Below are 26,164 nucleotides of genomic sequence, written 5' to 3'. Positions count from 1 at the left end.
CTGACACAGCTACAACACGTTGAGAGAGACAATTCCAGGTGGAGTGGCCTGTTAACACCTCTGCAGTCATAGGACAAAAAAGGGGGGTTAGTGGTGTGACAGACCCAGGCCAGTGAGGTACAGGAGTCTGGTAGAGGGCAAATATACTGGTCACTGGATGAGTAGCTTTCTGTTCCCTGAATGACCAGAGCAGGGGCTGCACTAGAGTAATCAGGAACCTGCTAGAACCAATTAAGGCAGACAGGCTGATTAGAACACCTGCAGCCAATCAAGGCTGGCTAATCAGGGCACCTGGGTTTAAAAAGGAGCTCACTCCAGTCAGGGAGGGGGAGCCAGAGGAGAGGAAGTGCGTGAGAGGAGCTGGGAGCAAGAGGCGCAAGGAGCTGAGAGTGAAAGGATATGCGGCTGGAGGACTAAGGAATACAAGCATTAAGGAAGGTCCTGTGGTGAGGATAAAGAAGGTGTTTGGAGGAGGCCATGGGGAAGTAGCCCAGGGAGGTGTAGCTGTCATGCAGCTGTTACAGGAGGCACTATAGACAGCTGCAATCCACAGGGCCCTGGGCTGGAACCCGTAGCAGAGGGCGGGCCCGGGTTCCCCCCAAACCTCTCAACTCCTGATCAGACACAAGAGAAGTTGACCCAGACTGTGGGCAAGATCACTGAGGTGAGCAAATCTGCCAAATAAGTGCAGGACCCACCAAGGCAGAGGAGGAACTTCGTCACAGTGGGTTACTGATTGTTGTAATAAGCCATAAATCCAGTGTCTTTATTAAGAGCATGATTTTCAGTGTCTAACAAAGTTATGAATTTAAGCTCCCAGGCTCATCTTTTGAAGATGTTGTGCAGGTTTCCTTTGAGGATGAGGACTGAGAGATCGTTCTGTGAAAAGTGTTGGCCTGCAGGTGCTGTGGGGTTTTTGTCTGATTTTCTGAGAGTTCATTTGAGGTTGTTATGACTGTCTGGTTCACCCACATATTGTTATTGGGGCATTTAATGCACTGAATGAGGTACACCACATGTCATAGGCACGTGTACAACCTATGGATCTTGAAAGGTGTGTTGTGGGAGGTACTGAATGGTCTTCTACAATATGTGTTAACTACTATGCTAAACAATCTGTTACACCTTGTATTTAGCTGTGACCCTGAATACCTCTCTGACCTGAAGAAAAGCACTGTGTAGCTCAAAAGCTTGTCTCTTTTACCAACAGAAGTTGGTCCTATAAAAGACATTACTTCCCCACCCTGTCTCTCTAGTGCACAGTATACACAATCTCAACTCATGTCACTTGTCAGGGCTTCTCAGGGTCAAAGGTTAACCCTTGTGCATTCTTTAGCTTGCTGTGAAAACACAGGCCCAGGAAACAATTCACTTTAGAGAACATTTATTTCCATACTTGACAGTCCATCATGAACATTAGGCTGTCAATGCAGTATTGTTGGATGTTAAATTTTCCCCATTCTTCATTGCATAAATCAAAGATTACCAATTTAAAGAGAAGCTGTTATGTAACTCCTAATTCTTATTCAGGATGCACATCTCACTTTTTTGGTGAAGTATAACTACAAGACTGTAAAACTTCACCTAAGGCAAACTGAAAAAAATGAAGAATGCCTGGTGAATGTAGACACACGGTGAACACGTACCACACAAAACCAGCAAGAGACAGCAACTGGTAAAATACATGCATTTCATCATAGTTAATGTTTACTTTTAGGCTGCATCATGTAGGCTAAACTTTCAATTATTCTGTTAAGCAGAACTATTATGAAGTGCTAACTAATAATCCAAAAGTAGATTTTAAGAATCCTTACAGATTCTGCTTTAGACCCTGAAAAATATTTAAAAATTAGAATTAAAATTGATCTCTGTTCAAAAGAGAAGCTTCTGGTCAATAATTTTAAAGTTACCTGAAGCCTGTAAAAAGTTTAGCCTTCTGTCAAAAATCTACGTTTAAAACCTATACTTTCCAAATACTCCATTTAAGATAATAATCTACAGGATAGTTAGTATAGTTCAGACTTTAAGCTAGTATTTTTAAAATTAGTTTATCAGGCAGTACCATTCAAAAGAAGAATATTTTTCCTTAGCATATCTCAATTCTAGATCTAAAAATCACTTTCAGACTGAAATCACAATCATTTTATTCAATTAACTTGCAATACTGAACATGCAAAAAACCCCACTTGTAAATTACAGATACACTAAAAAGGAAAGCAACACACTGAGGGGTCATTTGAGTTATGCAGGAAAGATGCTATAAAAGGGGGACATCTTGGTTGTGTGTGTTGCATTCCCATGGGCTCTTCCAAACAAAATGAGACTTCCCACCATCACTAGCTTTTTACCAAAAGCACACTGTAGCAATCCCTGCTCTACTAGAAAGGAGAGTAGGGCTAATAACCAATTTACTCTCCATGAGCCACACTGAATAGTAGAGGAAATCTACAGAAAACAAGAAAAAAGGTGTAGTTTAAGCTTCCATTGATTTCCATGGCATAGCAACAGGCCCCAGTAATTACGGAATGTAAGAGTGTATTAGAGATGCAATAGTTAGGTGCATATTTCCAGGCCATTTGGGTTTGTTGCATCAAAGTTTTCAATGTATATTTGAGGAAAGCCTCTACTGATGTAAGATAAGTAGTTCAAACTCTAAGTACCTTATTAGTACTATGATTTGTATCACCATAGCATCTAGCAACCCCAGGGCCCTATTGTACAAACTGTGCAGGCACAACAACATGACACTTCTCACTAGATGATGATTTTTTAAATTTTTTTTAAACACACTGACTAAAATCTGGGTAGACATTAAAGGTTATAGTGCGACTCAATTGGCTTCTTAAATCTACACAAATTTTAGGGAATTGAAAAAATTCTTATTGCAGAGAATTTCTGAAGACTTCCTGTAACCCTTCCTCTCACTTTGATATTGATGATTGGCCATAATAGTGTTAAGGATTAAACCTTGGGGACAAGTCACAGCCCATAAACACTGGATTTTAAACTTTCCTTTAAACAGGTTTTGTATCTCAGATGCAGTAGGCATTGAAGATCAGAACAGTATTTTGGCCAGGTTTTGAAGTTTTGGGTTGCCATTACTTATTAAAACAAAAAATTTAGTTTTGATAGTAATTTATGCAAGCTAGAAACTAGGCTCTAGTATTCACTATAAACCAACTGTTATTAGACTAAAAGAATAAATGTTGTGTTATGGGTCATGCAAATAATGCTATTTCTGCAGTAACAGTGCATGGACACTGCAACAAAAAATTATTTTGATAGACAATGACCAAAATGGAGAGACAAGCTAGGGCTGTTGGAGGGAAACCGCAAGCCTCTGTTAGCCGTACCACTAGGCCCTGATCTTTCTCCCACTGAAGTCAACAGTAAAAGCTCCTATTAACTTCACAGGACATAGAATTGGCCCCATAACTCTTAGTACTTGTTACCTATACGTTTTCTTATCATTTAAAGCCTTTCATGCATAACCCCTAACCACCCGGTGTTGAACGTGCATGAGGGGAGAAAGGCAGCAGAGAAAAAGAGAAAGGACACTGTGCCTGGAAGGCAGGGACAGAGGCCAGAGTACCAGGAGGTAGGATCAGGCTGCTGATGGGTCAAAGGCTGCAGGGGAGCTCTCTCAGCCCATGGAACCAGGGTACTGAAACAGCCGAGGCTATGTCTGAGCTTAAGCATGCTTGCACGCTCTAATGGTCTATTTAGACAGATAAGTACAGGAAAAGGAACACAGAGTGAGAAAAAGGAAGGAATTTCATTAGGATGACGGAAGAACAATTAACATTCATGTTCAGATTATGCATGTGGCAAGTCATTTTTATTTACAATATTCCCAACAAAAGTTTGGAAGCAATCTCATTACAGTTCTCAGAAGCTCAATTAAACGACAATATATTTGCAATGGGACTTCTCTAAATAGCCTTATTTATAATCAGAATTAAATTGAATAGTTTTGTTCCATTATTTTCCCATATAGCTTGTCCCTACTATGTGATGCATTGAGCAGTAGCACATCTGAGGCAAAGCCATGCAATACAATACAATATTGCATTTTCGTTTGTGATTAAGAGCTTTGGAGGGTCACGTTCACCTAAGTATGGTAACCAACATGTTCCATTTGTGGCACAGAAGAAACACTGCATTAATAACCAAATAACTTGTTCCTTACTCTGATCTCTTAAAGCCTTCCCTTCAATAAGAAGGGTGTCCCTAGCCTCTGTTCGTCAGAGGGTGGAGATGGATGGCAGGAGACAGATCACTTGATCATTGCCTATTAGGTTCACTCCCTCTGGGGCACCTGGCATTGGCCACTGTCGGTAGACAGATACTGGGCTAGATGGACCTTTGGTCTGACCCAGTACGGCCGTTCTTATGTTCTTATGTAATATCTTTCTTCTATAACAAAGAAGGGACAGAAGAGGTCTCTTTGCAAGGCTAATCATTATTTCTTTCAAAAGATTTCTCTGTTCATTTTTCTTATTTGCATTTATGAATTTAATTTGTTTCATTTACAGAGCTAAAGAGATACATGTCCCTTGTGTAAAAAAATGCTCCCTTAACTTGAGGCACAAGAAAACATGAGGAAGGATTAAAGTATTCTTTACTAAGTATCTTCACTCAATTTAGCAGGGGAAAAACATGTCCTGGATTCTTTATTCTAGATGATTTTGGTGTGTCAACTATTGTTACTGGTAAAATATACAAATAACCAATACTCTTATTTTAAATTTTATGTTTACTGCATCTCCCCTTTGTAAGAACCCTGGGAGCAAACAACAAGAGTGGTTTATGGAAGGGGACTAAGTCTGAATTTTGACTCAAGTGAGCTCAGTCAGAAAACGCACTCTGACTTCTCCACCCAGGATCACACAGGAAACATCGTGCATCTCCCACCTAGCCAAAGGAAAGTGCAAACAAAGTAAATAAGCATGGAAGAAGCACAAGTGGCCCCCAGAATGCAGCTGTTACCTCCACAATTGAGAAAAATAGGCAAGGAGCTCAGAAACTGAACTAGATGAGCTGCAAGATTTAACAAGGGTAGTTAGCTGGTTTCATGGGTAATGTGTTGTATAGTCCTTCAGCGCTGAGGCTGCAGTTCAAATATGAGAACTGCCACAGGAGAAGAGAAGTTTGTTTGGAGCCTAAGACCTCTCAGTGCTAACATGGAATGCACTAACATGCCCTATGATATACCTGCCATTATATGCCTATAAAAAACTACCTAGGAGAACCACCTGCAGTTAATGCACCACGAAGAATCATTACCAACAACTCATGGAGATCTGGCAAAGTTAACTGTCAGGTCAGAGTGCATGGGGGGAAGCTCAGGTTGAGTACCAATTTGATGTTCAGATAAATAGGCCACTTTGATTTTTAGCACTGGCAAACTTGAGAAAAGCCTATCTAGTTCTTGGCTCTACTCTAACAGTTCAGAACAGCTTATGCTGATGGCTTATCTATTGCTATAAAAAAAACAGATGATACAAGGCTATTGCTAGGGTCCTACCAAATTCACAGTCCATTTTGGTCAATTTAACAGTTTTAAAATTAGTCAATTTCACATTTTCAGATATTTACGTCTGAAATTTCAGTGTGTTGTAGCCTGGGGGTTGTGGGAGGGGGTCAAAGTGGTTGGGGGGGGGAGGGGTCGTAGGATTGCCACCCTCACTTCTGTGCTGCCTTCAGAGTTGGGCTCTGACGGCAGTGCAGCCATGGAGCTTTCGCCAGCCGGAGGAGGTACTCACCGGTGGGCATGATCTCTCCCCCCACCAAGCAGCCATACAGGGGAAGAGGAAATCCTCTGCCTCCCCAGCCCAGCCAGGACTACCCGACTGCGGTGCTCCCAGCAGCACAGGGGAGATCAGACCCACCTCCACCTCCGGGAACCTCCTCTGGCTGCAGGAAGCTCTGAAGGCAGCGCAGCCACAGAGCTTCCTGCAGCTGAGGGAGGTACCTCGAGATGGGGCCAATCTACCCCTGAGAGTAGCCATGCAAGGGAAGAGGAAGTCCCATCCCGCTCCAGCCCAGCGCTTTAACAGCTGGAGCACAGTACATGGTAGGAGCCCCCATCTGGGGCACCCATAGCCCTGCTCTCCTCCTCCCCCTGCCCAAATAGGTAGATCTCATGGGGGAGGTCTGATTTCATGGTCCATGATGTGTTTTTCACAGCCATGAATTTGGTAGGGCCCCTATTACAGAGAACATAGCAATTATGTACACAAACAAAACCATCTGCAGTTTAAGGGCCAAATCCTTGACTGCAGCTGTTTCACAGAGGTTACACTCAGTTACTGCTGAATGTTACCTTCTAGGTGCCCTGATCTATAACTCCTGTGTAGTTTGAGGATCCATGGGTAAATCCCACTTGTCCCCAGGCCTCTGCAGTGGTCCCTTGACCTCTGCTTTCTTGGCAACAGGATCTGCAAGGGAGCCATCTCCCAACACTTCCCCTTGCTTGTACTGCTTCTTATGGAGTGGGATGCAGGCAGACTGGGAGCAGACACTGCTCCAAACAGCAGCTGCTCCCAGGGATATCTGCCAAGTCTTGAGGAAGTGTTCCATGGAGAGAACCTGTTCCATGTCCTTTTGCTCCTCGCAACCAAGGGAACACATGACCATACATGATTCATTTACATGAAATTAAAGTCTCTACACATGGAAGCATTTTATTATATTTTTAATCTCGGAAATTCCAGCGCACTTAGACTCTAATTCTTACCTGTCATGCTTATTCTCTTGTGCTGCTCGCAGCAGCTCCTGGATATTTTTAGTGATCTGTTCAGTTTTTCGAATAACATCTTCTGTACTGGGCAAAGTGGAACTTGGGGTTGCATCTGTATCTGAGTTCTCGGGGATAGACCCTTCCCCCTGCCAAATGATACTTCTCTGCCTTCCTTTCCTACCTGGCCTGGGGAAAAAAAGAAGCATGTTGCAGTGGTCACTGTACTACAGAGCAGTTTCTATTAGCACTTAACTAGAGCGTTATGTCTTCAGACACTATACAGACACAAACATTAGCTCATTCATGTAATAAGACATACCCCGTCTCATCCAACTCCAAACTGGGGCTGGGGTTATCATAGTCACTTTCAGGCATGCTATTCTGTTTCTCTAATTTCGATGCCTACAAAGAATAAAGAAATGTTTAAGGACAGTACCTAAAAAGAGAAAGGGTCAAGAACTTCGCTAGGGAACTAGTCTCTGGGTAAACTAGTTTATTCTCTTTGCACAAGACTTCATTTAGGTCCTACCTTACTTTACAAGCTCAAGCTGTCATGGCCATTAGTCTCTGTTCAGTGCTACGTTATACTCACTCACACATTTTAGGCTAAGATCTTACGGGCTGAGATTTTGTTAATTTCTCTCACTGACAGCTGTCATGTATGCTTACGTCACTATATGCAGCAGCAATGCTGAAATGAGTTAAATACCATAGGTTATTCCTCCATTTCACCTACAAGAAATAAAGTTTCTTGCCTGGCTAGTTATTCCTTCTTTAGTAAGTAGTTTCTTCATAAAGTACATTAAGTATTTTATTTTTAAAATACATTTTATACCTTGACATAGCAGGGAATGTTCTTCCCCAACCATTACAAGCTGATCAGCTTTACAGAGCAGGGGTTCTGCTTCTTTATCATCATAACCCAACATTCAGCTACTTGCCACTGAGGATCTTCCTGCCCCCAAGAAAACTTTGCCCCTGTTCCCAGGATATTCAAAAGGGACCCCACATAATGATTTTCGGATCACTTCTGGAGTCTGACAACCACCCCGTTTCAAATGACTGAGCAAATATGCTTTTGCAGAAGCCTGGAGTTGGAAAATTGAATTAGTTCAACTCCCAGACAACTGCAAGTCCTAGTCTTCCAATGCAACATATGACCACTTTATGGGCAAGAGGGGGACATCACCTATTACTGCTTTATTGGGTATAGTTGCCTCTAACCCTCCTCAATATGACACACTTGCATACTTCTCCCTGAGCAGAGGGACAGCAATAACTGAGCTTACTTGTATTCTTATGACTTGGGATTTGTATCCCTGGAGATGCCATCATATGGTCCTCTACATTCAGGAAGTTTCCCTCATTAGATTCCCTGTAACCTTTCAGGTAACGAGTTATTCTACCACTTCTGTGAGCTCCCAGTAGAGTTTATAGCCAGGGGATATACATTCCAATGATTTTTGTTCTGAATACCTCACAACCACACCAATCTCAGGAATTCATATCCATGGAAAGTTTGCAACTTGGGATTTTTACATAATTCCAAAATAATTCCATGGAACTGGAAAACATAATGCAAAAGCAAGAAAGGGAAGTATACTCTGGAGCTCTCTCCCTCCTTCCTCAAACAGCAGCCCTAGGTTACTTATTCTCATCTTCTGGGCCTGACACCAAAGAACAGCAAAGATGTAGTTGGTAAGTTGCTGCAACTCTCCTCAGTGGTGCCCAGGCCAGGGCATTCTACGTTAGTACACATTTTTCTAGAGAACAGACAATTATACCCTTCCCACCTATGAACATGCCACATTAATGTCACTATGAGGTTTGGTCTTTTACTGCACAGAGCAGATCCTGGAACTGAAGTAAAACCAATCCCAACAATGCTATGGGATTTCCTCATTCGCAGTCACATTAACCTCCCACTGATCTTTATTAGAAAAACAGAGAGAGGATCAAGGGACTCTCCAGTGATGGATTTTAAAGGAAGGCTCGAATCAGCATGCTTAACATGCACTTTCCATTATATCACGCACAAATGAGGCTAAGCCTGATAGACAACACTTTCTATTATTCTTAGTTACAGAGGTGCCCCCATGTGCTAGGTGCTTTCCAAACACTAAAGGACAGTCCCTGCTCTGAACAACTCAAACTAAAATAATTTCTATCCAATTTACAGTTACCTTGCATAGAAAGAAACCTAAATTGTGGTGTTCTTTAGATTACATCTAGTAAGGTAACTAGAGAAGACAGAATCTGAAAACAATGCTCGGCACACTCTGACAATAGAAAGCTGTATGTAATAGCATTTGTATGGCGTTTATTTATCAGGTGGTACACAGACTGAAACTTTGCTAAATGGCAAAGCTGAACACTCTGGTCATAAACAAAAACAGCCAGTTAAAAAACCCACGATTTAGCTTTAGTATTGGAATTAGAGATGTGGGGTAAGGTAGGATTAACCCCCGCCCTCCCCCCCCCCACACCCCACAAATCTGAGCAAGTTTTTAGTTCCAGTGATAGATTAACTGTACCCAAATTGCAATTCACACTTTACTGTGAAGGAAGACAGGTCACTTAAAGATTTGTCATCTGCTACTATTCCATGTAAATCGAGTATTTTTCAGATTGAGCAGAAGTCACCATGTCACTTGTAGTCAGAATTAACTTGTGTTCTGAGGTTTTAAAGAGGGACCTTCATGCTGAAGAAAATAAATATCTGGCTAAAAAAAATAAGCAACTGAAAGGCAAATGAATCCTCAAAATGTTGATATACAAAGCCCTATTCCTCACAGTTCAACTGTTAAATAATAAAGCTTGACTTGAGACACTGCATAGCTGCCAAAGAAACAGACTGATACAGTGTCAGCTACAGGATTGTGATTTCACTGCAGTATTCAGACACATGGAACAGTTGGGCTAAAAAGGGAGAGAAGGTCTTTTTAAAGAAAGGTATCTCCAAAAATAGCCATGTTTTAAAAAGTCATCTATGAATGCTTTTATCCTTTAGTTTGCTCCTGTGAAAGTCCTGCTTTAATATTGAAAAGTGGAGCTTAAATCAATAACACACAATACTACAAAATGGGTTCTGTCAAACTACCCATAAATATATTTATATAAAACAGACATAAAAGTATAGGAAGAATACAAATAGATTAAGTAATATATAGCAATGATAGTTACATCCATTAAAGACACTTAATAACTGCGGATCCAAGCTGCAGTTGAGAAATGCAATTCACTCACTCTGATGACCCACTATGCGAATGTTTCATCTTGCTCAAAGAGTGTGTAAAAGATATCAGTTTTCAAATGATAAATTATTCTGAAATATGCTGAATAAACGTGTAGCAAGAATCTATTTGTTAAAAGCACAGTTCTTATACAATGGTTACCTTGTAGTTGGGGCTTGCTCAGATAACATTATTCTGCAATTTTTTGGATACATAGAAATATTTCTAAGATCCCACACAAAATGTAAAGTCTATAAAAAAAGAAATCAAGAATGACCAGTCTACTGTATCAGATTGTTCAATTAGCCAACCATCCCTAACCTTGCGATTTTGTAGTGAGGATACTTCATTCTATGCTTCTATTAATTGTCCTCACATTGGGTTGGCTTTAAGACCGCAGTGGAACCGTGTATAACAAGGATGAGAATACTGCAGGGGTTCTCAAACTTCACTGCACTGCCATCCCGGGAGGGAGGCAAAGCCGAAGCCCCACTTCCCCAGGCCAGGGGGCCAAAGCCGAAGCCCCAGGGCTTCAACCCCAGGCAGCGGGTCTTTAATCTTAGCCCTGCCGCCCAGGGCTGAAGCGCTTGGGCTTGGGCCCTAGGCCACAGCAAGTGTAAGCCAGCCATGGCAACACCATTAAAATGGGCTTGCGACCCACTTCGGGATCTCAGCCCACAGTCTGAGAACTGCTGGAATATAGCACACTTACGTGTTTCACATTTCAATGTTTTCATAAAAACGTACATAATCATAGAATCACAGGGCTGGAAGGGACCTCGAGAGGTCATCTAATCCAGTCCCCTGCACTCATGACAGGACTAAGTATTATCTAGACCATAATGCCTCGAGGAACCCTCCAGTTCTGTAGTTCAGAACCAAAATTGTTCGTTCATGAGTCAGAAACAATGCAAATAGAGGTATCTTTGGAATACCACAGACTTTTATAGTTCAATTAAAATCCCATAATGCAATGGCTTTTTTATTTTTAATAAAGTCAGTGCACTGCTTTTGTAAGGTCCTAGAAACCAGTGTTTGTTGATTCTCAGGCATCGGCAATATAAGCTTCCTCTACATTGTGCCATGAATGTGCTTTTAACCCTGACCTAAAAGGAGCATTGCTAAGAATGAGTCTCCAGGCCCATTCAAGCCTTTGCTTCTTTCAGTACCACCAGTAAAAGGGCTACACAATGTTAAATGAAGTGGTGGGTGATATGGATGCTTGTCTGATATAACTGAACAAAGGGCTCACTCATTTCAAACAGCTGTCAAAAAGTAACACCTCTGTCCATCAGTACCAACGTGGACTGGATGCAAAGCGGTGACCCCTAGAGGTAACAGGCTCCATAGCTTTTACTAACCCTTTGAGCATACCTGTGTCCCATGCAATGCATTTTAGTCAGCAGAAAAAGTACATACTGATATTTCGTGAGCCAGCAAGTGCCTGCTAAACTACTTTTCTTCAGCAACCAGCTCATTTTCAATAGCATATTGTGGGATAAGTGATCTGGAACAACTTGTGCATGGTGTTAAATGCTACAGGTATTTTAGTTGGTGTGAAGTTAAACAAGAGTGAAGCAAGTGTATCCATAGTTTGTGGCAAAAGAAACAAAGTGATGAAGTGCTGCTTCATGCAGGGATGAAGACCAGTTAGCAGATAGAGGGGAAAGGACAGAGGCACAAGGCTTCAAGGGAGATGGCCACCTCCTCCAGGTAACAGACCAATTCAGAAGGTACTTAACCCTTCGTGTGCTTTCATCCCTTGACCAGGAAAGCGTGGAGGGGAAGGAAGGCAGAGATGAAGAGGAGGTCACAAACGCACTCCTCCCGATCTAAAAAAAAAAAAGGGGGGGGGAGGGGAGAGAAACACTCGGGAAAACAAAAAAAACTCCACAAATACTCTGAAAATAACTTTTAAACATATGTTCATTTTAAAAATTGGATAATCAAAGAGATGACATGATCAGAATGACTGAGAAAACTTACTGAGCTAGACTGGACTTGTAACTCTGGCAAAATGCATTTGACTTCTTCAAGCTACTTCTGGTATCAGTATTAAAAGGTGTTGAATTCCAAAGTGAACAAATACATTCACCAAAATGTGAAGTTAAAATTCTGCTTCTGCAAAGGCATTCATTTAACTAATATATCCCACTACGATTCAGTAGAAAGACTTCAAAGAAAAAAAAAAAGTATGTTTCTGTAACCAAGTTTCACAAGAAAGCAATGCTTTAGAACTGTTAGTTCTAAACCAACAAGACGTTAACAAATGAGAAGTTTCAGGAACCTATGAAGCTTTCTTACACTTTGAATAAATTGCTGTGTACAAAAGAATTGTGACATTTCTTGCTGCAGGAACTGATTTTATACTGAAATCTTTCACAGCAAGTCAACATAATCTATGATGGTATCGCTTTTATCATCTAGTTTGAATTTCTAATAAGCCCTTTATTATTTCCAGCAGTTTGAGAAGTCCCATACTTGTTCATCAGACTGAAAAACATCCAAGCTCGTGGCATTAATGTCGGATGGTTCAGCATCATCTACCAAAATGGTGCTTCTTGTAAAATATTTCAGACATTCATGACTACTGCTTGCACGAAGCATTTTGTTTTATATGCACATGGCACTTTTTTCAAGCCAGGAAAGAAATTTCAACTTTCAAACAATTAAGCAGTCTATTTCAAATGCATTTAGTGTTTGGAATTGAGGAGAATACAAGATAGTGCTGCCTCACAGACAACATACTGACAAAGCCTTAAAATCCTGATTAATGTCAGCAAAAAACACTGCCACACATTTCCCCCTGCCTCTGGCAATTTAAAAAAGATACGATAAAGAATGAACTCTTGAGTGTATTTTTTGTTGTCAGTCTAGAATGCAAGTTCCTTAGGGCAGAATCAGTGTCTATGCTGACCACACTATTGGAACTTTAATAATTTAGGAAAGTACTAATCAGGACGGACTTGGACACCTAAAAAACTAGGCTGTGAACACTAGATTAAAAACAAACAAAATAAGAGACAATAACGAAAAGCTATATTGCAGAGAGATCCATGAAAGTAAACTCTCTTCCAAGAAAGGGTTGGGTGCTTTGATGTAGCATGAGTGATCTTCAGTAAAGTTCAATCCTACTGTTTTGAAAAGGCTTGCAAGTTCTACATATAAGCACATACCTGTATGCCCCAAGATCAGAGATCCACAAACTACACCTATATCCAGTTAAATTCTGGGTTCTTCTCTCCTACTTTTGAAACATTCATGCATGCATATATTGGCAAATATATTGTGGCTAAAGGAAATAGCTGAGCAGAAGCCAAAAGCTTCAATTTACATATCAGAGAATTGTGTTACAGCTTTTATTCTTCAAACCATCAAGCTCCTGCAGACATGTTAATACAGCAAACTGTGATAATTCTTACTGTTTTACTTTACTAGGAAGCAGACAGTCTAGAGATTTTGGTAAATAATCAAACAGATTTGCAATAGAAAAAGCTGAACATACAAAGAAGAGCAGAAGCATTAGCAGTTTTACTTACATGTGGAGGGAAAGGCTGCAGTCTTGTTATGCTCTCTTCTGGATATGTGACTTCTCCCATTGGGAGGTAGGGTTTCTGACCCGATCCAGTCTCATACATAGACATAGGTCTGCTACCTCGTGCAGATGGTCGTCGCTTTAAAGAGGAATGATTGCTGGGGTCTGTGTATTCAGAACCAGTTTGGACCTGATATATATTGGTTGTGGCCTGTCTTCTGAGGTTCGTATTTTCACTCTGTAGTGTTTGAAGCTGAAAGAAATGTTTAGCAGTGGGACTTTGTTTTTCTATAGCAAGCAAACTGAATATACAAACACAGCTTGTCACCTTAAAAAAAAAATCCATCTAGCTGTTACTAGATTATTTTTAAATGGAATTCTCTTTAAAATTTACTTCATTTGCTCAGACAAAAATATTTTACTGCAGGTCTGGTAGGTTTACAAGCGTCAGTTTCAACTTACTATTATTTTAGTTGGGATGCAAGTCAAATTGGATCTTACATTTGGCTGTTGCAGTTAAAAGCATAAGATCCATTTCCAGGTTAGTTGTATTTTTAAATAAATTTTTCATTACCACGAAGGCTGTTTGAACAACAGAAAAATAAATTCTTTTCAAGCAAAGCACTCCAGTTCAGCAAAAAGTCACTACAGTAACATAAAGATGACTTAAATAAAGCCTCTGAATATGCAACTGCTAAAATTATAGCACAGATACCACAGATACAGCACAAAGAAAACTAGAGCTTGCTTTGCAAAGCAAGAGGACAGTGGAGTTAAGCTTATGAAAACAGGATATCAGCTACTGCTTTCTTAAAGAAGCCAACGAGATTATTATTAAAAATCTGTGGGTGGGGAAAAAGTGCAGCAATTTAAATTTTGTTGTAGAAAAAAAATCTCAGAATAAGTTTGCTATATTAACACATCATGAAGAAAACTGAAAATATTTAAATATTATGTACATCTTCTCAAACAACAGATGGAGCATACGGTTTCAGACAGCTGATGGCCATTCATTAGGAGTCACAATTTCGGTATTTACTTGCATTTTGCTTTGCATCATGTGAACCTTCAAGAAAATCAGTCTGTGCTGTAAAATTGTAGTCTGCCTGACACTGTCCAGTACCCATAAGTGAAGATTCTGACTAGCATCCTGAAGCCATTTAAAATATTGCCATTTCCTACTCTGTGCAGTCTGTCATACCATGTATTGTGTGTTAAGATTTAAGGATCAGTAAAGAGCAATGCTACTCCTTAAAAGTTTGACATTTTAATACAATCAAGCAGGTCCATGCTGCACAATCGCCTTTTCCATTTATTTATCCACCACATATTTTATAAACCAGGTGTGGTATAATTTCAGCTGTCTGCTGTTTTTCATCTATTGTCATATCAGATCAATTCACCACCATCAATGTTTAAGTTCACAGACAAGTGCCCATGTGTCAGAAAGTCATCTGTTTTTCATAAGAACACCCTTTCACTCGATTTAAGGAGAACCCATCCATAAGTGACATACATCAATAGAGGCTCGCCTCTTCTTTAATTGGTATCTTTTTCAAGTATCAGAGGGGTAGCCATGTTAGTCTGGATCTGTAAAAGCAGAAAAGAGTCCTGTGGCACAGATGTAGTCTATAAGGTGCCACAGGACTCTTTTCTGCTTTTATCCTTTTCAGGTAACTGAAGTGTGAGAAATCAGATACATATCATGCTACTAGACAACTATACGAGACAGACAATTTTTAGCTTATATATTTAAATTTAATCTATGCCTAAAAAAAATAATCAAATAAACTTATGCCAATTAAGAGATCAAGGGCCATATTCTCAAATGAGATCTGGCTCCTTTGCTCTGCTCAGGTGCTACAAAACATTTAGATTCTGACCACAAATGGCCAGCAGAAAACTACACTGGCATAGGGCAACTTCTTATTGGCCTAAAGCTACTGTAGCTAGGTACTATGCCATCTATCCCCTTGGCGCAGAGGGTAAGGTGGAGAAGCCATGTCAGGGATAGTGTCCCTAGCCTCTGTTGGCCAGAAGCTGGGAATGGGCGACAGGGGATGGATCACTCGATGATTACTTGTTCTGTTCATTCCCTCTGAGGTACCTGGCATTGGCCACTGTCAGAAGACAGGATACTGGGCTAGATGGACCTGACCCAGTATGGCTGTTCTTGTGAGCTTTGCTATGCCTAGCTGTCATTGGTGTAAGTCACTAAGCCAGTGACAAATTAGTGCAGCCCCATAGCTGTTCGAAACATCACTGGATCTGGGGCCAGAACAAACTGATCCTCAGAATGAGGGAGCTATGCCCCACATCTGCTGCACAGGAAAATCTGGCCCTGTCTCCTCCCACTATGCTGTATCAATGTACTAAAATCCTAATGTACAATGGATACCCCACTCCTACAGCAAAAGCTTTATCTAAGATTAGGTTCCTTAAAGCATACATTTATCTCTAAACCAAAAATTAATTCAAATGATGCAAACAGCTGCTTAATCAAGACACCTGCAAAAATAGCAAAGAAGTCCCATAAGATGTATTAGGTTCCTCTATAAATTTTGGGTTCCAACAGAGATCTCAAAGGCAAAAACAGGTAACTGCCCTCCTTGTATGCACAGATGTGTTTTGCATCTGCTGTTACCTGCTATGTGAGAGAGCAACTTGGACAATAACATTTGAAACCATGTCCCAGCTACTCAGTTTATCAGGTTCGGGATAAAACTGAAGATACTCTCAAGCCATGAATTAGACTTGTATTAAATCCTAATAGCGCAGAGGCCCACAAACACTCCAGGCTCTTGAAAGCAGCAGCACTGCACAGTGGCATCATGCCAGGACACTAGAGAAAGCAGGTAGGACAATCTTTCTAGTCCTCATTGATCAGGAGTGGGGAGGATACCTCAGTGGTTTGAGCATTGGCCTGCTAAACCCAGGGTTGTGAGTTCAATTCTTGAAGGGGCTATTTAGGGATCTGGGGCAAAAATCTCTCTGGGGCTTGGTCCTGATGACCTCTTAAGGTCCCTTCCAACCCTGATATTCTATGATAGGGGTAGGCAACCTATGGTATGCTGAAGGTGGCACATGAGCTGATTTTCAGTGGCACTCACACTGCCCGGGTCCTGCCCACCGGTCCAGGGGGCTCTGCAATTTAATTTTAAATGAAGCTTCAACATTTTAAAAACCTTATTTCCTTTACATACAATAGTTTAGTTATGTATTATAGACTTATAGAAAGAGACCTTCTAAAAACGTTAAAATGTATTACTGGCACGCGAAACCTTAAATTAGAGTGAATAAATGAAGACTCGGCACACCACTGCTGAAAGGTCACCAACCCCTGTTCTACGATAACTCTTGAGCTACCTTAGGAAAGTTGACATCTCCAGTACTGTAGCTTGACAGCAGCTCTGGGCTGCTTTTCTCTACAATTATAGAATACTGCAGTTACAATTATGTGCCATTCCACACCTGCACAACTTCAAGGGGGACTGGTTTTATGTCAATTAATGGAATCTCTTTCTGACAAAGCAGACAGGACAGCATGGCAGACAAATCCAGAATAAAGAACAGACCAAAAAAATAAAACCAACAACAAATACTGAGAGTAAGCAATTATAGGTTTTGAAAAGGAATCCACATGTACAATGACCCACTGAAAAATATACAACTAATCCTGTATGTTTTGGGTACTAGATCTTACCCTCATCTATTTGAATGTCAGGCAACTAGTTAAATTCTAGAATCTTAATGACTTTCTAGTATCAGTAACTGATAGCCTGCAGACAGAGGAAGTTTATGCACCAAGAGATCTAGTGGGTCTTTTCCATTTTCAGTTTCAACAATTCTATTTTCTTCCCCTGCAATGAACTTTTGAACCTTAGCTTCCACTCACTCTGTTTGGTGGTGATCGTCCCATAAAGCTGTCTATGTTTTCTTAAAACCTAGCAGATATCTTAGCATACATGTAGACCAACATTATAGCTAGTTTGATGAAGACAACTAATTTGCAAGCATGTGATGTACTGTATTTGTTACTGGCCTGTTGGGACACAGTGACCTTGTCACCACTAGGATTTGAAGGTCTGGTAGCCTGGCTTTAAACTTGACATATGTATACTTTTAACATATGCTAAATTGGGCTTGCCGGCAATAGAGACTTTTAAAATGCGTATAAGCACTAGCCCTTATTATTGGATTAAATAACTGACCTAACAGAAAGCAGAAGGTGCACTTTATGCCCGTCCACTATCAGCTGTTTCCAAAGCCTCAAACAATTGCTCATTTTGAATCAAGACAATGGAATGAGTTCTTTTTAAACAATGGTTTGGAAATAAGGAAAAATCAATTAGGTTTAACTAAATAGTTCCCAATAACACCTTCCATGAAAGATGAAACATTAAGAGTTCGCTCTGCATGGATATTTTCATTTTTGTTACATCAATTCCAAAATAGTTCTAATTTGTCAAAATATTTTGACTGGTCTTCACACATGGTCCTTTATTTTATATTTATATAAAAATTAACCCCATTTGCTATAGGATTTTAATTTTGCTTATGTTACTATACTTGTTACCTTTTTCTGCATGGTTCTCAGTTCATCACTCAAGTTGATGTTCACCTTCATTAACTGCTGTATCTTTACCTCAGAAGCCACTAAAGCATTCTTAACTTGCATATATTCTTGTGCTGTCACTGGTCCATCTGACAAGTCTGAATCCAGGCTCTATAAATAAAATCAATCATCAGATCAAATACTTACCACACCTATAAGACAGACAGTCTACCGTAAGGAAGCAAAACTGCAATGATTTTAACAGATTTCCAAAACTGACTTCACATGAGTCACTGAGGAAAGTAACAACAACCTAAGAGCACACTTTACATAACTAAAGCTATGGACTATCTCAGAAGAAACCTGGTCTCAATGAATTCTTAGCTCATTTACATGCAATAATATTAGCCTTGGGATTTCAAACAAGAAAAGGATGGTATTTAATAAAGATTTTGATAAGTATGCCTGGACTAGTATTTGATATTCTGGCTCTTATTATTCACATTAGTTTATGGGTTAGAGCAGGTGAGGAAGCCAAGATTCTTACGTTCTATTCCCTGTTCTCTGTCTTATTGGATTATTTTCAGGAATTATTTAATCTCTCAGTGTTCATTTATCCATCTGTACTTTCTATCTCATTGATATGTAGGTGAAATTTAATGTAGAGTATTTTGAGATATTCTGATGAAAGAAGCCAAGTGACATAATACACTAACTGCTGGAGTGCTTCTGTATTTGTGCTATTGGGTCCATAGTTTGTCTCCAAATAAAATAAATTCTATAAGGGACTCCTTTTTAGAACTGTTTTATTAATGCTTCACTTACAAATGTTTTAAGTCATATTTCTGATCCTGCATAGAGATTTTATAGAAGGTGGGAAGCGACTGTGAAATTGAGTTGAAATAATCATTGAGGCCCTAATCCCATGAACACTTACACATGTGTTTAACTTCACTCACATGAGTTCTCCAATTGATTTCAATGTAAGCACGTACATAAGTATTTGCAAGAACGGGGTTTAATAGCCTATATCATTACTTAACCTACCTTCTGCCTATTTGCTTTTGCTGCATTTGCTTCCAGATCTGTATCTTCATCTGATGCAACACTGTCATAATCAGGCTGGTCGTTATCTTGACTCTCACTACTATGCTGACTGGTGATAGCTTTCAATATCAGTTCCACATTTTCTATAAACAAATGAGTTAAATTTAGGATTTGTATGCAGAATTGGTTTATGCTGTTTAATAATATCAGAAGAGAACTTCAAGCAGACTAGAAGAAAACATGAGGAGAAATGTTAAGAAAAAATATTTTGTTTCTAGCAGAAAAAGAAAAATATTAAGATAGCGCCACCTAGTGTGTTGCCTACAACAGCCAAATCTACAGTAGCAGTGAAAGATTAATTCTGCAGTCTTAATTTTATTCCTTTGACCTCCTTGAAGTATTTAGGTAACTTCAAGTAACTAAGGAGAATTAAGGTTTACGAGTTAACACACTTCACAGTGAAGAAAATAAGGTACAAAAGAGAATGATATTGCCAACATATCTACATCATTATTCAGTTAGGTAATACAGGAAAATCATTTAATAAAATATGATCTTTTGGCATCTCTTTAGAGAGAATATTTTTGTATTTAAATGTTTGCTTCGTATCTCCAGTGTTGGAACTACAGCTGTGTGTTACTTTTTGATTGCTGTTTTAAATGGTTGTACTCTGATATCAGTGAACTTCAGATACGCTCAAATAGCACAGAAAGTGAGCCTTTGCAAGCAACCTAACACTTAGCAAGTTCTAAAGCATGTTCTCAAGCAGAGTCCCAAATTTAGACACATGTCCATAATCCCTATAACACTGGCATTTTCCTGATCAACATTCCATTGATTGGTAGAGATATAGTTATAGAATTTCTGGTCTCCAAAGACTTAGGAAGCCACCTGGGGAATTCCACAAAATGCTGTTCTATACCATCAGAAAGGACACTTCTGGATTGTGTACATGTCTCAAGTCCATTTTGTTAGAAATATCACCCGTAATATTCAAGTCTTCTATAATTAAGCATTACTCTTGAGCTCAAATGCACTGTCATCAGCAAACACTACTGGCCTCTTTACATCAATCAAATCATACACCCATCGCTTTATAGCGATGGACTTAAATTTGTTTACTCATTTCAAAAAATGATCAAGTCACATGAGGTACTTCTAGATAATGAATTAGTATAACTGTAATTTCGGTGATACCACAGCAAGTATAGAATATTAGACAATTAGTCAAAAACATATTCACCTTTAGAGCCAGTGACAGGATTCCCGTGTTGTCTTCGTTTGGCATCACTTAGAATGTCTATAACTAGTGTAGCAAATTCATGTGCATTAAACCGAGCTAGTTTCTGTCTTCCCTAAAACATAGAACAAGATGCAAAAAGTTACACAGGATACCATTTACGGACAGAGCAATTTCTTGGCAAAACAGATACATAGTAACAGCATTTGTGCACTGTAATTAAAGCTCTTTGTATTTATATTATAACCCCATTCTCAGGGTTTTAAAAATGTCCTGCAAACATTTGTTTTCATAAAAACTGCATACAAAGGTGACTACCTAGAAGCAGTATTAGTACGTTTACAATAGTTAACTTTTTGTATTAACATTAATATAGTACCTTATCTTAAAATACATTGGTTGCAAAAAAATTGAAGTGTCACCATCTGCTTAATCACAGTTACACACACACACTTGCTACAAGTAACACCCAAGATTACTGTAACAAAGATATGGGAAACAGTGCCTCTATTTTTCCCTACTTTGTTTCATTCAGTTTCATCATTTTCCCTGTATGGTAAGCTGATTACTCAGTTTCTCCTGCTTTGTGAAAGATTCAAATAAGGGAGAGGAATACTTATTTTAAAAAATTAGGGAAATGTAACTGTAAAACCAAAAAATCAGGGCAGATGTAATGTGAAACTATTGTAAACTCTTTTAAGTGGAGTGTCCCTTTCCCCGCAGTTTATTAATGTAAACACCTGAACTACATTAATAAAATTCTTTTGTAACACTCACAAACAAGATAAGTTACCTGATTCCGTGTTGAAGAATACTCAGGATTTACAGGAAGAAAAGGGACAAGCGTCGTCTCAGTCACCAGTGTACTGTGATTCTGAGTAGCAAGCCAAACTGTTTACAGAGAAAAAAGAGCCAGTGTTGGAGCAGCTTCACCCCGTGAAGCATCTACTCATTGAACTAGGTCAAGAGATCACAGTTTCAACACAAAGCGTAATCAGAGTCAAAGGAACTGCTTTTTCTGAGAGTTCTCCATTCAGTAAAATAATTAGGAAAACATATTTTATACCCCAATATAAAACTGAACACTCCTTACATGTAGTAGAAACTAAGTACCAATCAACTCCTAAACACAAAAATTACTTCACCCATAGCATTTAGTAGAACTAGCACCTTATGTGTAACAAAGCATTTCAAGTTTTAATTTAACTACATATATATTCCAGAAAGCCTTATTCACCTGCGTCTGTTTCCCGCCTGTCAACTTCATCATATACGTCCATGGCAAGTTCTTCAAATAAGTGGTTACTTAGCTAAAAATAAGAGTGAAGTGATTAAGGATTAGCTAACAATAAACAAAATCTCTTATGCTGCAGAAAGCAAATGTGCATGTCTGTACTCGAGAGACAGACAATCTGTTACTTTTGCCGTCCAGGAAGCACTGACTGACTGCCAGAGTGAAGCTGTTCAATTTCCAAAGCAGCTTCAGAGCCTGCTGGGTGCTGGATCTAGACCAGCGGTTCTCAAACTGTAGGTCACGACCCCATTTTAATGGGGTTGCCAGGGCTGGCGTTAGATTTGCTGAAGCCTGAGCCGTACTGCCTGGTGCTGAAGCTGAAGCCCAAGGGCTTCAGCCCTGGGCAGCGGGGTTCAGGTTACAGGCCCCCCGCCCAGGGCTGAAGCCCTTTGGCTTTGCTCCCCCCTACCCCCAGCAGGGCTCTGGCGGGCTCAGGCTTCAGTCCCCCCCCTCCTGGGGTCATATAGTAATTTTTGTTGTCAGAAGGGGGTTGCGGTGCAATGAAGTTTGAGAACCCCTGCTCTAGACAGATCAGGCCTGTTCTACAGCCGGCCAGTACAGGTAAAGGAAAACTGACTTTTTTTCCTGACCTCACGAGAGTCCCAGCCCTTCCAATAATAATATATTGGGGGCGGAGAGAGGGAGGCATTTCTATGATTAAGTGAGCAGGCTTAAGTAGTGATTATTTGTTCCAGAATTTATTCTTAATGTGAACAGTTCAAGAGAGATGCTTATGTTTGGAATGAGAGATCTGAGATTGTGTAAACCAAGGTTTCAGGGTTATTCTAGTATTTTTATTCAGGTAGAGAGACTCTGGGACTTCACAGTGGCCTGTAATATAAATTGCTAATTAAAAACTGTAAAAATGCATGAGTGAATGCAGCCCTACTTCCTTCCTCCAATACAAGACAAATAGGCAGAGTCAACTTAATACCCTTCCTGGGATCTGACTTCATTTACAAAGAAACTAATAAATCCCAGCCCAAATCACCCCACTTTCCCAGGCAGGGCTGCTCCTCAGCCTCCCTCAGGGCTGTTTGGCCCAAGACCTTCTCTAGCCAAAGAGTTACTCCCAACCTTATGTCCTGGGTGGAGTTAACAACCGCTACAATGAGTCAGCAAGCGTACATCTACATTTACGTGCAAGGTTGTAATGCCTGCTAACTGAGTGGGTTTAAAGTGGAGATAGGGTTCAGTTTTGGAGGGTTTGTGTTCGGCTGAAATCCTTTTTTCTTATACTGCATTTTGTTCTCCAGACTTATTGCCTAGTTTAATCAGAAGTTTCACTGCCATCACTATAATCTTTGCAGAAAACCACATTACTGCATAAGAGAATGATTCAAAAGTCATTCTTCCCCAATTTACTAAACTTTCATCCCCTGAAGAAAAGTCAGACTGAAATAGTTGAAAATTCTCTCTTCGGAGGGAACACTGATGGTATTAAGAGCAAGCCCAATAGATTCTCGACCTGTCTTAAGCAGGAAATTGGTTTGGAAAGTATTTAAAAAAAAGATACTAGATGAACCAGTATTAAAGGCAATTGTATCGGGCAAACACTAATACAGCTATTCTAACTTCTCAAAAAGTTAATGGCAAATAAAATAATATTTGAGCATGCAGTATATGTATGAACACATGAAGGCATGAGATAATATAAAATTAAAGGTCATTAGTTTGAGATAACATTATTAATGAGAGGCAGAATCACAGATCTTACTTGCAGTTCTTCCTAAACACAAATAAACAATCTCCCATCCACCAGCAAATATTGAGGGTTTTTTTTATTTCCCCCTCACGCCTTTTTCAGTCTCCTTCCATGTTCTCCTTTGAATGTATCAGTTAATATGGAAGTGATATTTGTATAGACAGGAACTAACAAAAACCACACTGCATTATAGTCAGTAACAACTTGGGAGATGAAGTACAGAAGTTTGCCATGTTACTAAGACTACATGTGGCATAGCATAGGTTAAGTAGATGCGTTACTTACAGACTGAAGCTTCTTCTTAGCTGCTTTTGCCAATTCAGACAAATCTAGACTGCTATGAAAACAAGAAGTGATCACTATATCTACAACAATGAATAGGTCAGTATGAACAGCAATTCTTTATTGCTAAGTTTCTCCATAAAAAGTCAGTTCATTTTCATTTGACACTTCTTGGAATGTTACAAAGACTACACATTTTTTCAAACTCTAAAGGCTTGTTTACACATGAAAATTAATCTAGAATAAGGCAGAGTGTAAATTTAAGGCAGATTAACCATTCCTGATTTTCTCCATGTGCAGATGCTCTTATTCTGAAGATTGCATCCACACATGGATTTACATCAGGAATGTAGAAAAGCCCTAAGAGTTTAACTTACATTTCAGGTACATGTATGCAATGTTGCTGAAGCTATGTTGGTCCCAGGATATTAGAGAGACAAGGTGGGTGTGATAATATCTTTTATAGGACCAACTTCTGTTGGTGAGAAAGACAAGCTTTTGAGCTACACAAAGCTCTTCTTCAGGTCTGGGAAAGGCACTCCGAGCATCACAGCTAAACATGAGATGGAACAGATAGTTTAGCATAAGTACTTAGCACATATTCTAAGGCAGTGTTTCTCAACCTTTTTGATACCAGGCACCAGCTTGCTGCCTTCCTAAATTGTGTCAGGAAGATCTCGGGGACTGGTGCCAGTCCACGGACTGGTTGTTGAGAAACACTGTTCTGAGTGACCATTCAAGGTGAAGTGGTTTGTTACCACCCCTGTAGTCACAGAACAAAACAAAAAAAAAGAGGGGTTAGTGTGTTATGGCTTATTACAACAATATGTAAGTCCAGTGTCTTTTTTAAGACATGATTTTCAGTGTTTAGCAAAGTTATGAATTTAAGCTCCCTGGCTCATCTTTTGAAGATGTGCAGATTTCCTTTGAGAATGTGGATTGACAGGTCAGATACAGAGGGGTTGCTTTGTGACAAGTTTTCACCCACATGTGACGGGGTGTTTTTGTCTTTTATCATTTTTCTGTGAGAGTTTATTTGAGAGCATAGTGATTGTCTGGTTTCACCACATAGTTGTTATTGGAGCATTTAGTGCACCAGATAAGGTACACCACATGTTGAGATAGGCACGTGTAGGACCCATGGATCTTGAAAGGTGTGTTGTGGGAGGACGACAATCATTGTAGCAATGGAGCTATGGATGCACGTTTTGCATCTGTTGTTCTGGCAAGGCCTGGTGCTGTTCTGAGTTGGTGAGTCCGGGTGTGTCTATGGGGAGCTGCTTCTGATGATGAGGTTGGAGAAGCTGAGGGGTTGTTTGAAGGTCAGAAGAAGGGGTTCAAGAAAGATTTCTTTCAAAATAGGGTCCCCATCAAGTATGGGTTGTACTTCTTTGATGATACTCCGTATGGATTCCAGGGTGGGGTTGAAGGTGACAAGTAGGGGTGTGTGGTTGGAGAGGGTTTTGTTTAATTTCTGTATTGAAACAGGTTCTCTGGGGATGTTTGGGCGGCCTGTTCCATGATGCGATTTACTTCTCTGGTAAAGCGTCCTTGTTTAGTGAAGATAGTTTTGAGTGCATTAAGGTGTATATCCCGGACTGTGATAGAGTGCCTGGCTGTAGGTATCAGATTTCTTGGTGTGTTTGGGGTGGTTACTATGAAGATAGGTATGGTTGTCCTTGGATTTCTTGTACATAGTTGTTGCAGGACACACAGAATCAAGTGGCTATTAACATTCCAAATGGCAATCCTGCACATCTAAAGAGGCAGAATGTGTTATAGGACACTGAAATGCTCCTAGAGGGAAGTTTAAAAATAAATACTCTTCTGACCATGCCCTAAAAAAAAAAAAAAAAAAAAGTCCTGTCAACTAATGAAAAGCTGTAATAAACCCACAAGGATTATTTTACTTGATCAGTGGTAAAGGTGGGTACCACCAGGTGAATAAATACGCTAAAGCACTAAGGCCTCATCTCAACATCACCCACAAGATGTATTGTATTGACTGACTATGGAGCAATCCTCTGCTATTAGCTTCCTGTCTCAAGATTGACACACAAATTGCAAACTTTGTGGTTAGAACAAAAACAGAACTTAATGTGGAAACCCCAGACCCAGAAAATCAACAAATTGTGAGCTCACTGTATATTACTGGGTGGAACCCACCCAGCACAGACACAAAATCCTTTCAATAGAACTTCTTCCAAGGAACTTTGTGAAGGAAAGACTCAAATAGGGTAGTTTGATGGAAGGCTCTGGGTAAGTTCCTGCAAGCAATTCTCCTGGATGAGGATAAAGAGGAAGAAATGCCCAATGGAGAGGCCACTATACAGCAGTGAGAGACCAAAGTTCTACTGCAGGCCATATAACCTGATATGTGATTTTGAACAAATCACTTCACCTCTCTCTGCCTCCGTTTCACCCTATGTAAAATGGGGCTTACGATAGGTAAATTTCTTACCAATAGTTTCCTTTCTGCTAGCAGTATCTCCCACAATTCTTTAGGTCTGGGCTGCTCTCCTTTCTCTGTA

At 39.9% G+C, this 26,164-nt stretch overlaps 1 protein-coding gene across 7 annotated transcripts in view; it reads right to left on the bottom strand.

The window, feature by feature from the left end:
- The window catches only part of GIT2 (GIT ArfGAP 2), a 57,987-nt gene that overhangs the window by 6,848 nt on the left and 24,975 nt on the right, over positions 1-26,164 (bottom strand). For 3 of the 7 annotated variants that reach the window (XM_039505319.1, XM_039505318.1, XM_039505315.1), the window contains exons 9-18: positions 23,637-23,688; positions 21,590-21,662; positions 21,146-21,243; positions 20,356-20,467; positions 19,113-19,255; positions 18,087-18,236; positions 13,515-13,763; positions 11,718-11,807; positions 7,062-7,144; positions 6,740-6,928 (exon numbers count right to left, since the gene is read on the bottom strand). In XM_039505319.1, coding sequence (XP_039361253.1) covers positions 6,740-6,928; positions 7,062-7,144; positions 11,718-11,807; positions 13,515-13,763; positions 18,087-18,236; positions 19,113-19,255; positions 20,356-20,467; positions 21,146-21,243; positions 21,590-21,662; positions 23,637-23,688 — 1,239 coding nt within the window. Of the gene's footprint in view, positions 1-3,592; positions 3,719-6,739; positions 6,929-7,061; positions 7,145-11,717; positions 11,808-13,514; positions 13,764-18,086; positions 18,237-19,112; positions 19,256-20,355; positions 20,468-21,145; positions 21,244-21,589; positions 21,663-23,636; positions 23,689-26,164 lie in introns of all 7 variants that reach the window. The other 4 variants (XM_039505321.1, XM_039505316.1, XM_039505317.1 and 1 more) reach the window with 4 other exon arrangements.

This window comes from Mauremys reevesii, linkage group 18 (assembly GCF_016161935.1).
Source record: "Mauremys reevesii isolate NIE-2019 linkage group 18, ASM1616193v1, whole genome shotgun sequence".
Classification (NCBI taxonomy): domain Eukaryota; kingdom Metazoa; phylum Chordata; order Testudines; family Geoemydidae; genus Mauremys; species Mauremys reevesii.
This window is presented reverse-complemented; position numbering and strand designations above follow the sequence as displayed.